General features: G+C 46.4%; 1 protein-coding gene across 4 annotated transcripts in view; it reads left to right on the forward strand.

The window, feature by feature from the left end:
• The window catches only part of SLC2A5 (solute carrier family 2 member 5), a 63,950-nt gene that overhangs the window by 39,848 nt on the left and 6,953 nt on the right, over window positions 1-17,149 (forward strand). For all 4 annotated transcript variants that reach the window (XM_082461249.1, XM_082461250.1, XM_082461248.1 and 1 more), the window contains 3 exons: window positions 7,187-7,285; window positions 8,086-8,246; window positions 13,366-13,490. In XM_082461249.1, coding sequence (XP_082317375.1) covers window positions 7,187-7,285; window positions 8,086-8,246; window positions 13,366-13,490 — 385 coding nt within the window. The remainder of the gene's footprint in view (window positions 1-7,186; window positions 7,286-8,085; window positions 8,247-13,365; window positions 13,491-17,149) is intronic.

Raw genomic sequence — 17,149 nt, forward strand, 5'->3', positions numbered from 1 at the left:
TAGGCGATGCCCTTCGGAGCTCCGTGCACGGCGAGGACCACCGGGGCACCTGCCCCTCAGAGTTCACCCAGCAGCTGGACTTTTACAGGGACTAGAGAGAGGAGACATTTAGATTCAGAGGTTCTTTGGGCTGGAACCGAAATGATGAGACTCAAAGGATGAGTTTGTCACAACTTCCTTCCCCGTAAGAACTTGAGGTGAAGGGCTTCGGAAACCAGCAACAAAATCCTTACACATGGCCTGTGAGAGGTTTTTCATTTGTTTTGATTTTCGCTTCAGGGCATTTTCACTAACCTTTTCAGCAGGCGAAGAGCTAAGCCAGCACGAAAAGATAGAAAAGATGTTGCAGGATTTGAATTGAACTCAGATCTGCAGCAGAGGTTCCCTCCGTTTTAGATAATCAGAATCCTTTTTTTTTAGAGATGAAAGATTTTTCTGAACTTCTTCCCACCCACCCTTGCCCTCCATATAATTGCCGTTGTACTTTTAGAGTCTTTTTTTTTTATAAATTTTTAAAAAATTTTTTTGTTTGTTTGTTTGCTGCCTTGGGTCTTTGTTGCTGCGCGGGCTTTCTCTAGTTGTGGCGAGCGGGGGCTACTCTTCGTTGCGGTGCGTGGGCTTCTCATTGAGGTGGCTTCTCTTGTTGCAGAGCACGGGCTCTAGGCACGCGGGCTTCAGTAGTTGCAGCATGCAGGCTCAGTAGTTGTGGCGCACGGGCTTAGTTGCTCCACGGCATGTGGGATCTTCCCGGACCAGGGCTCGAACCCGTGTCCCCTGCATCGGCAGGCGGATTCTTAACCACTGCGCCACCAGGGAAGTCCTAGAGTCTTTTGATTGAGGAAAATGCATAAGGACAGAAAGGTAACATAAATTTATTAACACTTTTAAGAGATTTGCATTTTATTCGTCACAACAGCATCTGCTTATATTGATGGGCGAGGTACTTATTTGTGCAAATTATTATTTATTCAGTCGTGGACAGGAGAGCCTTGCCATAGACAGGTTGGGTCCATGCTCTGTAGCTCACAGATTAAGGACAGGTCTGAGAGGTAGAAGTACCTGGGATTCGTTCCTGCTCCATCCTATTCTAGCTGTGGGAACTTGGGCAAGTTATTTAACTGCTCTGTGCCTTGGTTTTCTCACCTATAAAATGGGAATAATAACCAGACCACCGCAGAGGGATGCTGGAACAAGTAAATGAGATCATGTGTGTAAATTACCTGGCACAGAGTGGATCCCCCATAAGTGTTATTATTTTTTGATCATCCTTTAGAGCAGAGCACTGCTGACATTTGGGGCCGGATAGTTCTCTGCCATGGGGGGCCGGCCTGGGTGTTGTAGGACGTTGAGCAGCGTCCTGGTATCTACTCACTAGATGCCAGTAGCACTCTCGCCCCCGAGATTGCCTGCTTTAGAGATGACTGCGTCACTTCACAGGGATTGTCTTGTCGACTTCATGACAACAAGAACGTGTTAGGTCAAATGTTATCGCCTCTATTTTATAGAAAAGGAGCTGTGAGGTAATCAGAACTCAGGGATTTGGGGGTCAGGGGGGCCCTGGTCTGGTCTGTGCCGTCTCTTCAAAAGAAGTGCACCGCCCAGCTGTGCCCCCAGGTGGAGCTGCAAAAGAACAGAAACACCCTGCGTGGTGGTCCCTGAAAATGAATGATAACATTTTGAAAGGAGATGATTAAATGGTCGCAGGCAAAAGATATGGGCTGATCACAGCCACGTGCTCCTGCAATCCCCCAAGGAAGGGGACCTCCTCCAGGGATCCATCCAGGGGGATTCAGGCTGCCCCTTCCCAGGTGCCTGAGGGCAGACCTGGCCCTTTGGGTGAATATGCGCTGGGTGTCCCAGGAGACATCAACACAGAACTATTCCAGTGGTGACTGTAAGAACCTTCAAATCACGAAGTGAAGCCAAGGAGGGATTTAGGAGCTGAGTGGAAGTGGTGGGGGGGGCCAGTTCAGGCCACAGAGGCTGGGCTGCCAGGGGCCGCTCAGGGCTGGTGAGGAGGGCCCGGCTGTCTGTCCCCTGGTGGCTGTGTGACCACGGCCTCAAGGACCTTTGGGCTCCTCATATGTAAAGAGAAAAGACATGAATCTGGTGTGCATCAAGGACTTTCCGCTGGGAAAAAGGACTCTTGGCCTGAAAGAAACAAATAAGATGATTAGAAAAAAATGCCAAAATGTTTGGAAAGTGAAAACAGAATTTTTTGTGGAGTGTCTCCACCACCAGCTAGTTGAGTGTCGTTGAGTTACTAACTTCCCCTCTGGGTCCTCATTGTTAATAATTAATATCGATAGCAAACCTGTGATATAATGTGTAATGCTTGGAGTGTGTACCACCACGAGCCAGCTGTGGGCCTGTTTCACATGTATGAACTCATTTATTCCCCACATCAGTCCTGTGAGGAAGGCAGTCTTATTGTCCCCATTTTACAGATGAAGGAACCAAGACAGAGAGAAGTTTAGTAGCTGGCCCTAGGCCACACAGCCAGCAGCAGGAGAGGCAGGATTCAACCCCTGGCTCTTGGGCTGCAGTGGCCACGCTCTAGACCCCCCGCAGCGGCAACACCAGGCACCTCCAGCTCTAAAAGTTTATGACGTTTGTCTCTCCTCTCTCCCCTCGTCACTCGGACCTCAAGGAATGTTTGTGAAACTTTGGGTTCATTCCATAGTGTGATAAAGAGACTTACAGTGTTAATAATTCATAGGGACTCACTTTTCCAGGCATATTTGCATTCTGACTGGAGATGCCTGACAAAAGTCTGAGACTGAGAGTGTCTCTCTGGTGGTAGAAAGAGAAATTGGAGACAAATTCCTAAGAGAGAGATGGTTTGGGTGGGGCTTGCTTCCCAGAGAGCCTGAATCACACCCTGTCAGAGGGCTAGCCCTGAAGGTGGTTGTTTCACTAAAGTCTCAGAATGTTCTCAACATTTTGAAAAACAGGAAGCCAGTTTACTGTGGGCATGAGGGATTTGGTTCCTAGTTTTTCTCAAAAGCACATCTCACAGTCCCGGCCCCCCCGGCCTCTAAGGAGGGTCCCCTCTCGTGTCTTGAGGCCACTGAGCCATTTGTCATTTTCAATAAGATGGTCGGAGACCTGGACATCCTCTTCAGCCCCTTCCTCTCCCTCATGCCCTAATCCAGCCCAGTACCAAATTCTTTTCTTTCCCCTCCTGGAAAGGAAAGAAAAGGAAAAGAGAAAGAAAGAGAAAAGAAAAAGAAAGCTTAAGCCCTGAATTTCTCTTACATGCCTTTTTTATATAGTAACTTTATTGAGAATATAACTCCCAGACCATACAATTCACCCCTTTAAAGTATACAATTCAATATATATTCACAGAGTTGTATATCCATCACCACAATCACTTTTAGAACATTTTCATCACCCCTAAAAGAAACCCCCTACTCACTGACAGTCACTCCGCATTTCCCCCCATCTCCTCCTCTTCTCCCCCAACCCTGGGCAATCACTGATTTATCTCTGTCTCTGTGGATCTGCTTATTCTGGACATTTCACGTAGATGGAACCAGGTGGTCTTCTGTGACTGGCTTCTTTCACGTAGCTTGTTTTCAAGGTTCATCCACTTTGTAGCGAGTATCAGTGCTTCATTCCTTTTCATGGCCAAGTAATATTCCATTGCATGAGTATCCCACATTTTGCTTATCAGTTCATCAGCTCATAGACATTTGGGTTGTTTCCACTTTTTGGTTATGATGAAAATGCTGCTATGAACATTTGTGATCAAGTTTGCATGAATATGTGTTTTCATTCTCTTGGGTATATACCTAGGAGTGGAATCGCTGGGTCATATGTTTACTCCGTGTTTAACTTTTTGAGGAACTACCAGACTGTTTTCCTAAGTGGCTGCACCATTTTACAATCCCATAAGCGATGTGAGAGGGTTCCCATTTTCTCAACATCCTCATCAACTCATTTACCTGTCTTGTTGGTTTTAACCATCCTGATGAGTGAGAAGTGGTATCACGTTGTGGTTTTGATTTCCATTTTTCTCAAGAGGTACCAAATCCCTTGATTTTACTTCCTAAGTAGTCCTCAAAGCTGGTACCTCTTGCTCCCCTGCCTCAGTCACTCCCCTACCCAGGCCCCCATCCTCTCTCAGTCACTTTCCTGACTCCCCTCTTTAACCACTTCTGTGGATTTTCTTCATAAAACTTACTCCAGTTCTAGTTTCATTATTAAATTATTATGTAGTTTTAAAAAAATGTCTGTCTTTCCCATTGGACCACAGTCTTCTTGAGGGCAGCTGTTTTGCTCACTGGACTATAGCGTGGTACACAGATCATAGATAGCTGTCAATAAATATGCAATGCAATGTTTATTGCATCATCCATGAAAAAAATTAATCAACAGTCAATCTAAGAAAGAAATGAAATTTTTATTCGAGCCAACCTGAGGATTATAACCTGGCAGACAGTCTTTCAGAAAGATCTGAGGACTGTTCTTCCTGTTAGAAGTCAGAGCACAGTTATATAATTTTTGAGACGAAGTGTTATACATCAAAGTAACATATTGACAGTTTACATAGTCTAGCAAGGTGAGTAGTGAGTTATTGTGACCCCTTACAGGATTGGGAAAGGAATGTTATCTCCTAAGGATTTATCTTGCTGGTGCCAGGAGGATATTGTTTGTTGTTGTTTTTTTTTCTTTTCTTTTTTTTTTGTGAGTAGGCATTCCTGTGTCTTCTAAGGGGATCTAGTTAATGTGTCATGCATATGCTTAATGCACACTAAAGGGGAGGGGATAGTGGCTCAAATGGCAGAGAAAATTTTATGTTAAATTTTTCTTTTCCTGCCTTAAAAATAATTTTGTTTCATCAGAATGAAGGCATTTGGACCAGCAAGGTCAGTGAGAACTTGAGAACTTACCCAGAATGTCTTTGCTATTTCCACAAAGGGTGAGCCCTGATTCCTATGGGTCCTTAGAATGTGCCTATGGCTTGAATTCAAGGACGAAGCCAAGGAATAGAAGTTGAATTATGTGCTCTAGGCTTAGACACTCTACAGCGTGAGGTCTCTGATAATTTTTGCTAGGATCCCATAAAAGCAGTCAGAGAGCTGGCTATCCACGTACTTGGCAGGATCCCCCCTGTCTGGGGCATGAACCTCGGGGCACCAGCCAGCTCCCCCACTGAGCTTTGCTAAGGACTTCAAACCTTAGGACCCATCAAAGCAGAATGTTGGAGTTGCACCTGCAGTATGAATGAAGCCTGGTATATTTATAGTTTATCATTTACTGGGAAGGGAATTAGAAAAGGAGAAATTTTAATCAACACTTTTTTCCTTCCTCCGCTCCTTACCTCCCCTCCTTCCTCCCTCCCTCCCTCCGTTCCTTCCTTCCTTCCTTGCTTCCTTCCTTCCCTCCCCTCCTTCTTTCCTCCCTCCCTCCCTCCCCTTCTTCCTTCCTTCCTTCCACCAAATCAAGCAATAGGACAGCTATAGGGCAGGGATCTTTGTTTTCTCCTCCAGTGTATCCCTAGTACCTAGAACCTAGAGCCATGGGTGGCTCACAGTGGGTGTTCAATCTGTGAAGGAATGAATGAATGAATGAATGAATACCCAGAGCACTTCAGGAGGTGAAGTATAACATGGTTGGCCCTATGCTACCTCCTGGGTGGGGTTTTGTGGGTGGGGTGGGTATGCCTACTTGTGTACCCCCTGCCTTTAGAAAACACGGTGTAGCAACAGCCCTGGAACCCGCCTCCCCTCCTGGGCACCATCCCCTGCTCCCCCCCACTTCTGTCACCTGCTGCCCCCCTGGCCCGAGGGGGTGGTGGGGCCTGAGGAGAGACTGGAAACCAGAGTCCGCTGCTCCTTGATAGGCTGCCTTGTCTGTGGCTCTTATCGTCTTTACCAGAAACTTCCTGTGAATTAAGCATTTGTTAATTATCTGGTGGAAGAGGAGACGGGCAGTTTCACTTGCGGTTCTGCTCTTGACCGGGACTCCTGCGGGTCCTGCACCTGCTCCATGGGGTCGGGGAGGGGGTCACTAGCTCAGCGGTCCCCCCCGGGCATGAGGTGAGGCCCAGGTGGCCCCTGTTTCTCTGCCTGTCCTGCTCCTACATGCCTCTCTCAAGAGGTTCCCCCTTCAATTCGGAGGAATGCTGCCCAGGGGAGACACGAGGACCTCAGCTCGCCCCCAGAGGGGCTGAGTCTCATGTGATGGGGACCTCGGTTGTAGTACAGGATGAAGGGCGTCCATGGTGGGTTCAGAGAGCCCAGGCCCACCCCGGTCAGTGGATTCACCTCCACAGCTAGACGCTTCCATAACTAATCCTTGCAATAACTCCGAGAGGTGTTATTATCCTAACGCTAAAGATGAGGAAACTGAAGATCACAGAAATTAAGCCAGAAAGTGGCAGTGAGCAAATTCAAACTGAGATCCATAGATTCTAAGGGCAAAGCTCTTTCCACTTTTATTTTTCTCCCAATTTTCATTCTTTTACTGATGAATTCCCACGTGTCATTAAAGATTGTCTTAAATGAGTGTTCAGTTAACCAGGTGTCAAAGGGGATATCGTCACAGAACGTGTGTGTTTAAGAGTCCCCAGAAATCTATCTTTAAATATTTCTTTCACCGGGCCTTCTGCCTCTTAGAGCAACAGTCCAGAGGCTAAGGGAAGTTAATCAGTGGCCCTAAATCATTAAAAATTTTCACATTTTCTCTCTGATTTTTGGGGGGTGTTGTGTTTGAGGCAGTGCCTGAGTGCATTTGCTGCAATCAGCAGAGGCAGTCCCGCGGCAGGAATGTCACAGAAGCAACTCAGACATTAGGTGGAGTGTTGGAGGGGGTGACCCTTCGGTTTTGTTGAGACCCAGTGATTCTCAACCAGGGACGATTCCCCACCTGCCCCCAGGGACATTTAGCGATGTCTGGAGACATTTAGGTTGTCACAGGTGGGGGGAGGGGTGTCTCTACAATGCACACAGGACAACCTCCCATAACAAAGGATTATCCAGGCTTAAGTGCTACAGTTAAAGAAACCTGCTCCACCCAAGGCGCGTGGAGGGTAGGTTTCCAGACACAGAGTGGTTGAAAGGCCACCGGTCTTCAGATGCCATTACATCCATCTTTCTGCAAGACTCTGAGTAAATCAGGAGTTCCCCGGAACCCCGGGTTGCTTCCTTACCTAAAGCCGTGATCTCTCCTCCTGCAGAGGCTGACACCAGTGCTTGCTCTGGCGACGCTGATAGCTGCCTTTGGGTCATCGTTCCAGTATGGGTACAATGTGGCTGTCATTAACTCCCCTGCCAAGGTAGGTCGCTATGGTGGGCGAGACGCAGCCCCCAGGGAACCGGGAGGTGGGTTTGGAGCAGCCGGTGCCTGGGTGGCCACTAGGGTGGGACTGTACAGACGCTGAGGGCACACAGTGGGACCTCAAGTGAAGGGTGGGGGAAACCCATGAAATAAACAGCGCAAGCCCAAGGGGCTTGCAGGCACAGGGTCACGGGGACACACCAGGTTCTCGTGGAGAGCCAGGTCTGGCTGGGCACACGGTGGGCTGGCCTCCAGGGGTGGGGAGGTAGGTTTGGGGGCACTCTGATCTTCTGCAGCCTTGTAATCCATAGCGGAGTCTGGAGGGCCGGGGATCATCCAACAATGATTCCGTGATTGGAAGCCTGGAGTCATTCCTTTCTGGGGTTAGAAACATCCTGGGCAGCGACTTCCCTGGCGGTCCAGTGGTTAAGACTCCAAGCGTCCACTGCAGGGGGCGCGGGTTCGATCCCTTGTCGGGAAACTAAGATCCCACATGCTGCGGGGCGTGGCCAAATAAATAAATAAATAATGAAGAGAACCAACCAAATTCTTAAAAAAAAAAAAAAAAAAAAGAAAGAAACATCCCTGGCAGCTTGCCCATCAGAGGCCTCACAGCCCCCCGCCCCGGCGTGGGTGCCCCCTGCTAATTGCTGTTAATCTTCACTCCCTCTCCTCCACTTAATCATGTTGATGTTCACGTGCCCAGCTCATCCCATTGGGTGGCCCAACAACGTACACTGTTCTTTCTGCAAAACCAACTCAAATCATTTTGGTGTTCTGTTTTGCTTTGCTCTCCAGCTCATGAAAGCATTTTATAACGAGACCTACTATGACAGAATCAGTGAATACATAAGCGAATTTTCCTTGACCTTGCTGTGGTCGGTTTCTGTGTCCATGTTTCCCTTCGGAGGCTTCCTCGGCTCCCTCATGGTCGGCCCCTTGGTGAATAAATTAGGCAGGTAAGGGAAGGTGAATGTTCAACTCCCTGAAACTCAAAGTTTAAAATCTGGGCCTAAAGCAGAAATCATTATCATAAAACCAGGTAATGACTGCTGCGATGATTTTTGTTTCCTAATGTGGTTAAGAAGACCAGACATTGGGCTTCCCTGGTGGCGCAGTGGTTGAGAATCTGCCTGCCAATGCAGGGGACACAGGTTTGAGCCCTGGTCTGGGAAGATCCCACATGCCGCGGAGCAACTAGGCCCGTGAGCCACAACTACTGAGCCTGCGCGTCTGGAGCTTGTGCTCCGCAACAAGAGAGGCCTCGACAGTGAGAGGCCCGCGCACCACGATGAAGAGTGGCCCCTGCTCGCCACAACTAGAGAAAGCCCTCGCACAGAAACGAAGACCCAACACAGCCAAAAATAAATAAATAAATTCATTAATTAATTAAAAAAAAAAAAAAAAAGAAGACCAGACATTGACCAAGTGTTTGGGGACTTAGGCAATGAAGGTCTCAGGGCTGGAGTTGGGGGGGAGTCATGGGTCTCAGGGTCTGGGATGGGCATGGAAAGAGCAGAGAATGCTTCAGATATCAGGACTCACTCCCGCTCTCACCCTCTCTTGCCTTGAAATCGTCCTTTCCAAAACTTCCTTTTGGCCTTTAGAAGAGTCAAATGCCAGATGGCATGGCCAAGACATCAGGCCCAATGTAGACCATAGACTGATGTTCCTGAACTCTGCTTCCTAAATGAACACAAGATAACTGCTCTGTTCTTTTACCTTGGAATCCAGTAATATGCAAAATGTAGCCCAAATTAAATTCCTGTAAAACTCTGAAATGGCTGAGATTAACGTCAAGCCCTTCAGTGTGAGACTGTGTGGTCCCAGGGCGACCCTCACTGTGAGTGCCATCAATGGCAAGAGCAGAGCTTAAATCTTTGCCCCTAATTCTAGAAGCATTAGAGATTCTGTATTTGATTCCAAGAAAGGTCCTTAAGCCCTCCCACTCCCCTGGTAAATGCCATGGGCACGAGAGAGCAAGCAGCCTTGTTATGAACAGTATTTAAGAGTTCTTCCCCTCCAACCCCCTCCCTTCGAGGATGGGCACACAGAGGCGGGTTGAGGTAAAGTCCCCGTTCTCGGCCACAGATCTAGTGAGCTCAAGGCCAGACCCCAGACCTTGGTTCCTTCTCCAGTCTTTTTCAAAAAGAATCTGAGAATAGAAACATACAAGCTGTGATTCAGGATCTAAGGTCCTGAAGTCTTCCTGGGAGGTTGGTGTTGAACGCACACTTCTTCCTGTGGACCGCCGGTGGGCAGAACATCAATCAAGTCACAGATCTGCAGGATGCTTCTTGAGTGAAGGGCTAGCCGTCTGGTCTGAAGATGGAGCTGACAGTTGCTAGTCCAACTGAAAATGTGATAAATGCTATTCAGTTGTTTGTGGTTTTCTTAAAGATTTATCAGTGTTCTTTAAATATCAGTAGCAGCTAACAATTAATTGATCGGTTCCTACTTGCCGGGCTCTATCCTAAGTGCTTTTAGGGGATATTAATTCCACTAATCCTTACAAAAGCCCCATCCCCTTTTCACACATGGGAAAAGGAGGCACAGAGGGTGCTGGGAGGAAATTTCACTTCTGAGCACGTCGTGCAAGTAATGTCCACATTGTACTCTGTTGTATCTGGCATATGTCTTCTCAATCCGTTGCTTTATTTATTTATGTATTTATTATTTTTAAAAATTTATTTATTTTATTTCTTTCTTTGGCTTGTTGGGTCTGCGTTGCTGCACGCGGGCTTTCTCTAGTTGCGGCGAGCAGGGGCTACTCTTGTTGCGGTGCACGGGCTTCTCATTGCTGTGGCTTCTCTTGTGGAGCATGGGCTCTAGGCACACGAGCTCAGTAGCTGTGGCACGCGGGCTCGATAGTTGTGGTGCATGGGCTTAGTTGCTCCACGGCATGTGGGATCTTCCTGGACCAGGGCTTGGACCCGTGTCCCCTGCATTGGCAGGCGGATTCTTAACCACTGCGCCACCAGGGAAGCCCTGTTGCTTTATTTTTTAATTGTACATGTAGTATCTTTTTGATACAAAATCTTTAAATGTTCAAGTGATCACATTTAACTCATCTATGATTTTTGCTTTTTGTGTCTTAAGACAGTCTTCCCTACCAGACGTCATAAAGATAATCTTCTATAATTAAAAAAATAATTTTACAATTTTGTCTTTCCCAGATAGATCTGGAATTTTATTTTGTATTTAGTAGGTGAGTGGTGAGGGAAGGCCAATTTTATTTTAATTTTTTTCCATGTAAAAAATCACTTGCTCTCAAATTTATCTTAGTTATTCATGTTCCTTTAGTCTTCTGTGTTAATTTTAAAATCAGCTTATCAAAATCCCTGAAAAAGGGTTCTGCTTGGAATTTATTTGGATTTATCACTTAATTGGAGGAAAACTAAACATCCTTACACTGTTGAATCTTCCTTTTCATGAGCAAGCTGTGGCTGATTTATTTATCCCAGAACTCATGGCGGTTCCTTGTCTGAGGTTTCATGTCTTTGTCATCCGTTCTGGAAAGTTTTCAGCCATCATTTCTACAGATATTTCCTCTCCTCCATTTTCTATATTCTTCTGGAAGTTCCTCCGTGCCTTTGTTGTTGTTGTTGTTGTCTGTAAAAAGACTTCTTTAAAAAACTATTTTTCAAAAGTTGTGGTGGGAATTCCCTGGTGGTTCAGTGGTTAGGACTCCACGCTTTCACTGCCAGGGCCCGGGTTTGATCCCTGGTCAGGGAACTAAGATCCCACAAGTGGCGCGGTGCGGAAAAAAAAAAAAAAGTGTGGTAAATATACATAACATAAAATTTACCATTTTAACCAACTTTTAAGTGTACAGGTTTGTTTTTTTTTTAATTTTTATTTATTTATTTGGCTGCATTGGGTCTTCGTTGCTGCGTGCAGGCTTTTCTCTAGTTGCGGCGAGCGGGGGCTACTCTTCTTTGCAGTGCACGGCCTTATTGCGGTGGCTTCTCTTGTTGCAGAGCATGGGCCCTAGGCATGTGGGCTTCAGTAGTTGTGGCACACGGGCTCAGTAGTTGTGCTCGTGGGCTCTAGAGCGCAGGCTCAGAAGTTGTGACGCACGGGTTTAGTTGCTCCGTGACATGTGGGATCTTCCCGGACCAGGGCTCGAACCTGTGTCCCCTGCATTGGCAGGTGGCTTCTTAAGCACTACACCACCAGGGAAGTCCAGTGTACAGGTTTTTGGCATTAAGTACATTCACACTGTTGTGCAACCATCACCACCACCCATCTCTATAACTTTTCATCTTACAAAAACGGACACCATGTACCCATTAAACAATAACTCCCCTTTCTTGTCTTCCCGTAAGTCACCAATCAGCTTTCTGTCTCTGTGCATTTGACTACTGTAGGGACCTCATATGAATGAATCCTACAAGATTTGTCCTTTTGTGACTGAGTTATCTCACTTAGCCTAATGCCCTCAAGGTGCATTCATATTGTAGCACGTGTCAGAATTTCTTTCCTTTTTAAGGCTGAATAATACTCTGTTGTATGAATGTACTACATTTAGTTTATCCATTCATCTGTCGATGGACATCTGGGTTGCTTCCACCTTCTGGCTACTGTGACTAGTGATATTATAATGCTCCCTATCTTAATCTGTCATACTTCCCATCTTCTCTCTCTCTCTCTGTGTTGCTTTCTATGTAACTTCCTCAGGTCTGCCTTCCTATTCATTAATTCTTTCCTCAGCTGCAATTCACCTACTACGTTTTTATTTCAATGACTATATTTTTCATTTCTAAACTTTATTCATTTGCTTTTGAAATCTATCTTTTTTTGCTATTGTTTTGGATCGTTCTGTTTTATATATGTTCTTGTTCTTTCTATAGTACCCTTTTGATTCCTTATTTTATGACACTACTCATTTAAAGCATATTTTATGGCTTCTATCTAATCCTGTTGTCTGAAGCTGTGCTGTTTGTTTGTGCAGCCTCTTGCAGGTGGTGGATTGTTTTGTGTGTCCTGTAATGGTGATGCTTCATCTCAGGGGGTGGGGGTCCCTGGCTGGGGGACTCCTGGGGACCCCAATGGGAGGGGCTTCTCCAGAGAAGCTTTCCCTTTGCCTTTGTCTGGCTCTCCAGGGCCCAAGTCCAACTCCAATCTTGACTTAAATTGGACTGCTTTGTAAGTTGTATTAAGTTTGATTTTTTTTTTAAATTATTTATTTATTTATTTATGGCTGTGTTGGGTCTTCGTTTCTGTGTGAGGGCTTTCTCTCGTTGCGGCAAGCGGGGGCCACTCTTCATCGCGGTGCGCGGGCCTCTCACTGTCGCGGCCTCTCTTGTTGCGGAGCACAGACTCCAGAAGCGCAGGCTCAGCAATTGTGGCTCACGGGCCTAGTCGTTCCGCGGCATGTGGGATCTTCCCAGACCAGGGCTCGAACCCGTGTGCTCTGCATTGGCAGGCAGATTCTCAACCACTGCGCCACCAGGGAAGCCCAAGTTTGATTTTTTTATAGGTTTTCAGGAGATACCCTTTATCAGCTTACGTAAGTTCCCTCATTTTTATAGTTTGTTAAGGTTTTTTTTTTAAATCATGATACATATCAAATTTTATTGACTTGCTTTGCTACTTCAATTGATAATCCTATATTTTTCCCCAGTACAATCTTTAATATGGTGTTTTTAACCTTGAAAGATTCTTATATATGCTGTTGAATTCAATTGGCTAATACTTCACTTAGGATTTTCACATCTATGTTGATAGGTGAGATTGGCCTAAACCTTTCCTTTAATGCCCTCATCCAGTCTGGGTTTCAAGATTACACTAAAATCATGTTAGTTTGTGGTTGCAGAACCCTTTACTGTATTGTAATATGCGAGCCTTTCCCTCTGTTCCCCACTACTGATGCCCTCTGCACTGGGGTCATTTACATCTGCTCCCACAGAGAATATTCCCACACCAGGCCATGAACTGGACCTGTATCCATCTTATGTCAACAGCAAATCGAACAACAGAACAGCAACTGCTGTAACTGAGCAGATGCTCGGCAAACATTTGTTAAAGGAGTGGCAAATCCTTAAACCAAACCAACTGGTATTTTGTCCTCTGCAGAAAAGGAACCTTGCTGTTCAACAACATCTTTTCCATCGTGCCTGCGATCTTAATGGGATGCAGTGAAGTTGCCAGGTCATTTGAGATGATCATTGTGTCCAGACTTTTGGTGGGAATATGTGCAGGTAAACCATTCTGTGATTCGGGATGGTCAGAGGGAGGGAGAACAGGCACCTGGGGTCTGAACCAATCTGGGGTCTCTGAAGCATACAGGTTCAAGCTGTTCCTACACCTCTGCTGTGGGTAGACGCTTAAGCCCCTGCGTGATAGGGATGTGTGTGGACCGCGGGCAGATCTTCACTGTGGAGCTTCCTGTGAAGAAAGCTGTTCTTTGAAAGACTGAGATACAGAATCTTAGGACCGGACTGGTCCTTCCAACCAATCCTTTATCTCAATGTTTTCTAAACTGCAGGTGGGGACTGATACTGACCAGGGTTCTTGGCCTTCCCCAATCAACAGAAATTGACTAGAGGCCAGACAAGAAATTCAGGCAAGCCTTTGTTGGGGCCCCTGCGGCCCCAGGAGGGAGCAAAACCAAGTAACAAATTCCCTTGCTCACTCCCCGAGGCGGGGGCGAGCTGGTTCCTTATAGGGTGAGGGAAGAGGTGTGTCCAGGCATCAGGCCAGAGGAGTGGCTTAGGCGTTTTGCCCACCCCTCTGTGCTGTTGAGTGCAGGGGGCATGCGCAGTACCCTGCTTTTGCTCCAGACATCCAGTGTTTTCTCCTGGCTCTTCAGAGGTGACAGTTAGGGTTTTTTTTGGTCTTTTTGTATCTTTTTGTCCATAATTTGCCGCAACTACACATGCACACAGTTATTTTTAGTCCCTTATAGTTTCTTTGTAGCTGGTTGCTCAAGGAGATGTTTGTCCAGGTGCAAACACTGCAGTAAACGGTCCCAGCTCCCAGCCTGTCTCAGGATCAGTTGGTGGGTGGTGACATCTGTTTAGCAAACAGTATTTTCTTTATTTTTTTTTTTAACTAGGGTAGACTGTGTCACATGTAGTAAGGATAAGGATTGTCTTCTGAAACGTTTCAGTTCTTTATCTTTATACGTATGTGAGAACCAAGTTGGATGTAAAATGTATTTCTGTATTTTGCACCGTGAGTTGTGGTCAAAAAAGCTTGAGAAATTATCGAATACATGAATCCCTCTACCAGAAAAGAGTTAATGGTAGTAACCTCTCCAAAGCCATTCTGCCCAGGCCGGGTTTCCCTGGTTATAGAAAATTCCCCCATGATGGCCTCAGACTGAAGAGACATGATTCAGCCATGCTGTGGCCTTCCTCCAGGTTGGCTTCCTCTGTAGGCAGAAGGGCCAGGGCCGTCGAGGCAAGCGAGGTGCCCACTCTTGGGGCCGTGCACTGCAGGGTGGGCCCCCAAGGGTAAGCGCCCCTGGAAATGCTGCACCCTGGGCGCTTCACTCGCCCCCCCCCCACCAGGCTGTGGCATTGCCAAGTGACTTGTTCTCCTTCCAAACACGGGGATCGGGATGAAGAAGGGAAAATTTGGCCGGATGTCAGCAAACCCCTTCCCTGGAGTTTACTGACAATAGAGGAGACAGCAAGGAGCCTGGTATTGGGGGAAGTGGCGAGGGATTGCAGGGCTGGGGAATAAAGAGGAAAACAAGATTCCCGAAGAGAGAAGAGGTCACCTCAAGGAGGGACTGATGGGCCCCCTGGCAAACTGCATTCATTCTAGCTTTCCCTGAGAGCACCTGGACATTTATCTACCGTCTGGGCAGGAGTCCCGAGGTGCCTGGCCCTGCTCCTGCAGGTTTTCTCTGCAGCCAGGCTCACCTTTATGAAAAATGGACGATTCCTAGAAGTTGTCGGCAGTGGGCAGGTGCTGTCACGTTTCTACTGACAGCCAACAATTCAGAGTTGGTTCCAAAATAGAAATGTTAGGCTCCAATAGAAAAATCACAGTTTAACATCCCAACCTTTGCTTTTTTTTTTTTTTTTTTGGCCATGCCACACAGCTTTCCGGATCTTAATTCCCCAACCCAGGCCCTCGGCAGTGAAAGTATGGAGTCCTAATCACTGGACTGCCAGGGAATTCCCAACCAACCTTTGCTTTTAAATAAGCATGACTTCTGGTCAACAGTTCTCAAACTTTTTGGCCTCAGGACCCCTTTACACTCTTAAAATGACTGAGGGTTCTAAGGAGCTTTTGCTCGTATGCGTTATACTGATCAATATTTACCATGTTAGAAATTGTAACCAAGAAATGTATTAATTCATTTTAAGATCACAATAACAAGCCCATTACATGTCTTTATGAAAATAATTCTATTTTCTAAAACAAAATAGTTTAGTGGTATTGCTTGACGTTTTTGCAAATCTCTTGAATGTCTGGCTTAACAGAAGACGGCCAGACTCTCAAACCTGCTTCTGTGTTCTGTTGGTGTGATGTCAGAGGGCATGTGATCTCTGGAAAACTGGTCAGGGAACGAGAATGAAAAGGACAAGTAACATCTCAGGACGGTTCTGAAAACAGTTTTGATCTCACAGACCCCCTGAAAGGTGTCAGGAACCCCCTGTGTCTTCAGGTCATACTTGAAGAACTCCAGCGGAAGTCTAATCTATTTGCTGTTCATTCCTTCACGTATTTCCTGAAAAGTCAGGAAAGGGTGTCATCAAGCCCTGTGGTACTTAGACACCCTAAAAACGAAGTAAACGGCCACTCTGACCTTGGGGGTTCAGGGTCAATGCAGCTTGGACCCCCAGATGCTCAGTTTGCTGGTTTGCTGTTAGTCAACATCTTTGATAAGAACACTTCAGACTTTCACTAAGGGAATTTAAACTTTAAAAGCTGCTTCTCTGACTTTGGTGTCAGAACAGGCTGGCCGGGGGTTGCCCCGTGGAGTTGTTTTAAGACAGAATGAGACTGTCCTCCACCAGCATGAAGGGAATCCCATCTCTTCACAAACCTCCTGGTGTTTGTCTCTCCGGTGTTGCTGTTAACTAAGTTCAGAAGCACTTGGCCGTGAGAAGCAGCCACCAGGGCCTGAATGGTGACCGGGCAACACGAGGGCCTCGCTTTCTCCATAGCCCTTTGGGCACTGGGCCTGCAGGGTCCCCCCCGTCCACCACACAAGACACCTAAGAGCTGCTCTAAAGACTGTCCCTCTTTGTCTGAAAATCAGAAAGAATTGGTATTAATTAATGAACAGTGATGTCCCTTTTAAAATATTAAGTAGAATCCCACTACTGGGCATATACCCTGAGAAAACCATAATTCAAAAAGAGTCATGTACCACAATGTTCACTGCAGCTCTATTTACAATAGCCAGGACACGGAAGCAACCTGTGTCCATCAACAGATGAATGGATAAAGAAGATGTGGCACATGTATACGATGGAATATTACTCAGCCATAAAAGGAAACGAAATTGAGTTATTTGTAGTGAGGTGGATGGACCTAGAGTCTGTCAGACAGAGTGAAGTAAGTCAGAAAGAGAAAAACAAATACCGTATGCTAACACATATATATGGAATCTAAAAAAAAAAAAAAAAAAGGTTCTGAAGACCTAGGGGCAGGACAAGAATAAAGACACAGACATAGAGAATGGAGTTGAGGACACGGGGAGGGGGAAGGGTAAGCTGGGATGAAGTGAGAGTGGCATGGACATATACACTACCAAATGTAAAATAGATAGCTAGTGGGAAGCAGTCACATAGCACAGGGAGATCAGCTCGGTGCTTTGCGACCACCTAGAGGGGTGGGATAGGGAGGGTGGGAGGGAGATGCAAGAGGGAGGAGATATGGGGTATATGTATATGTA

This window comes from Balaenoptera physalus (assembly GCF_965194825.1).
Source record: "Balaenoptera physalus genome assembly, chromosome: 1".
Taxonomy (NCBI): Eukaryota; Metazoa; Chordata; class Mammalia; order Artiodactyla; family Balaenopteridae; genus Balaenoptera; species Balaenoptera physalus.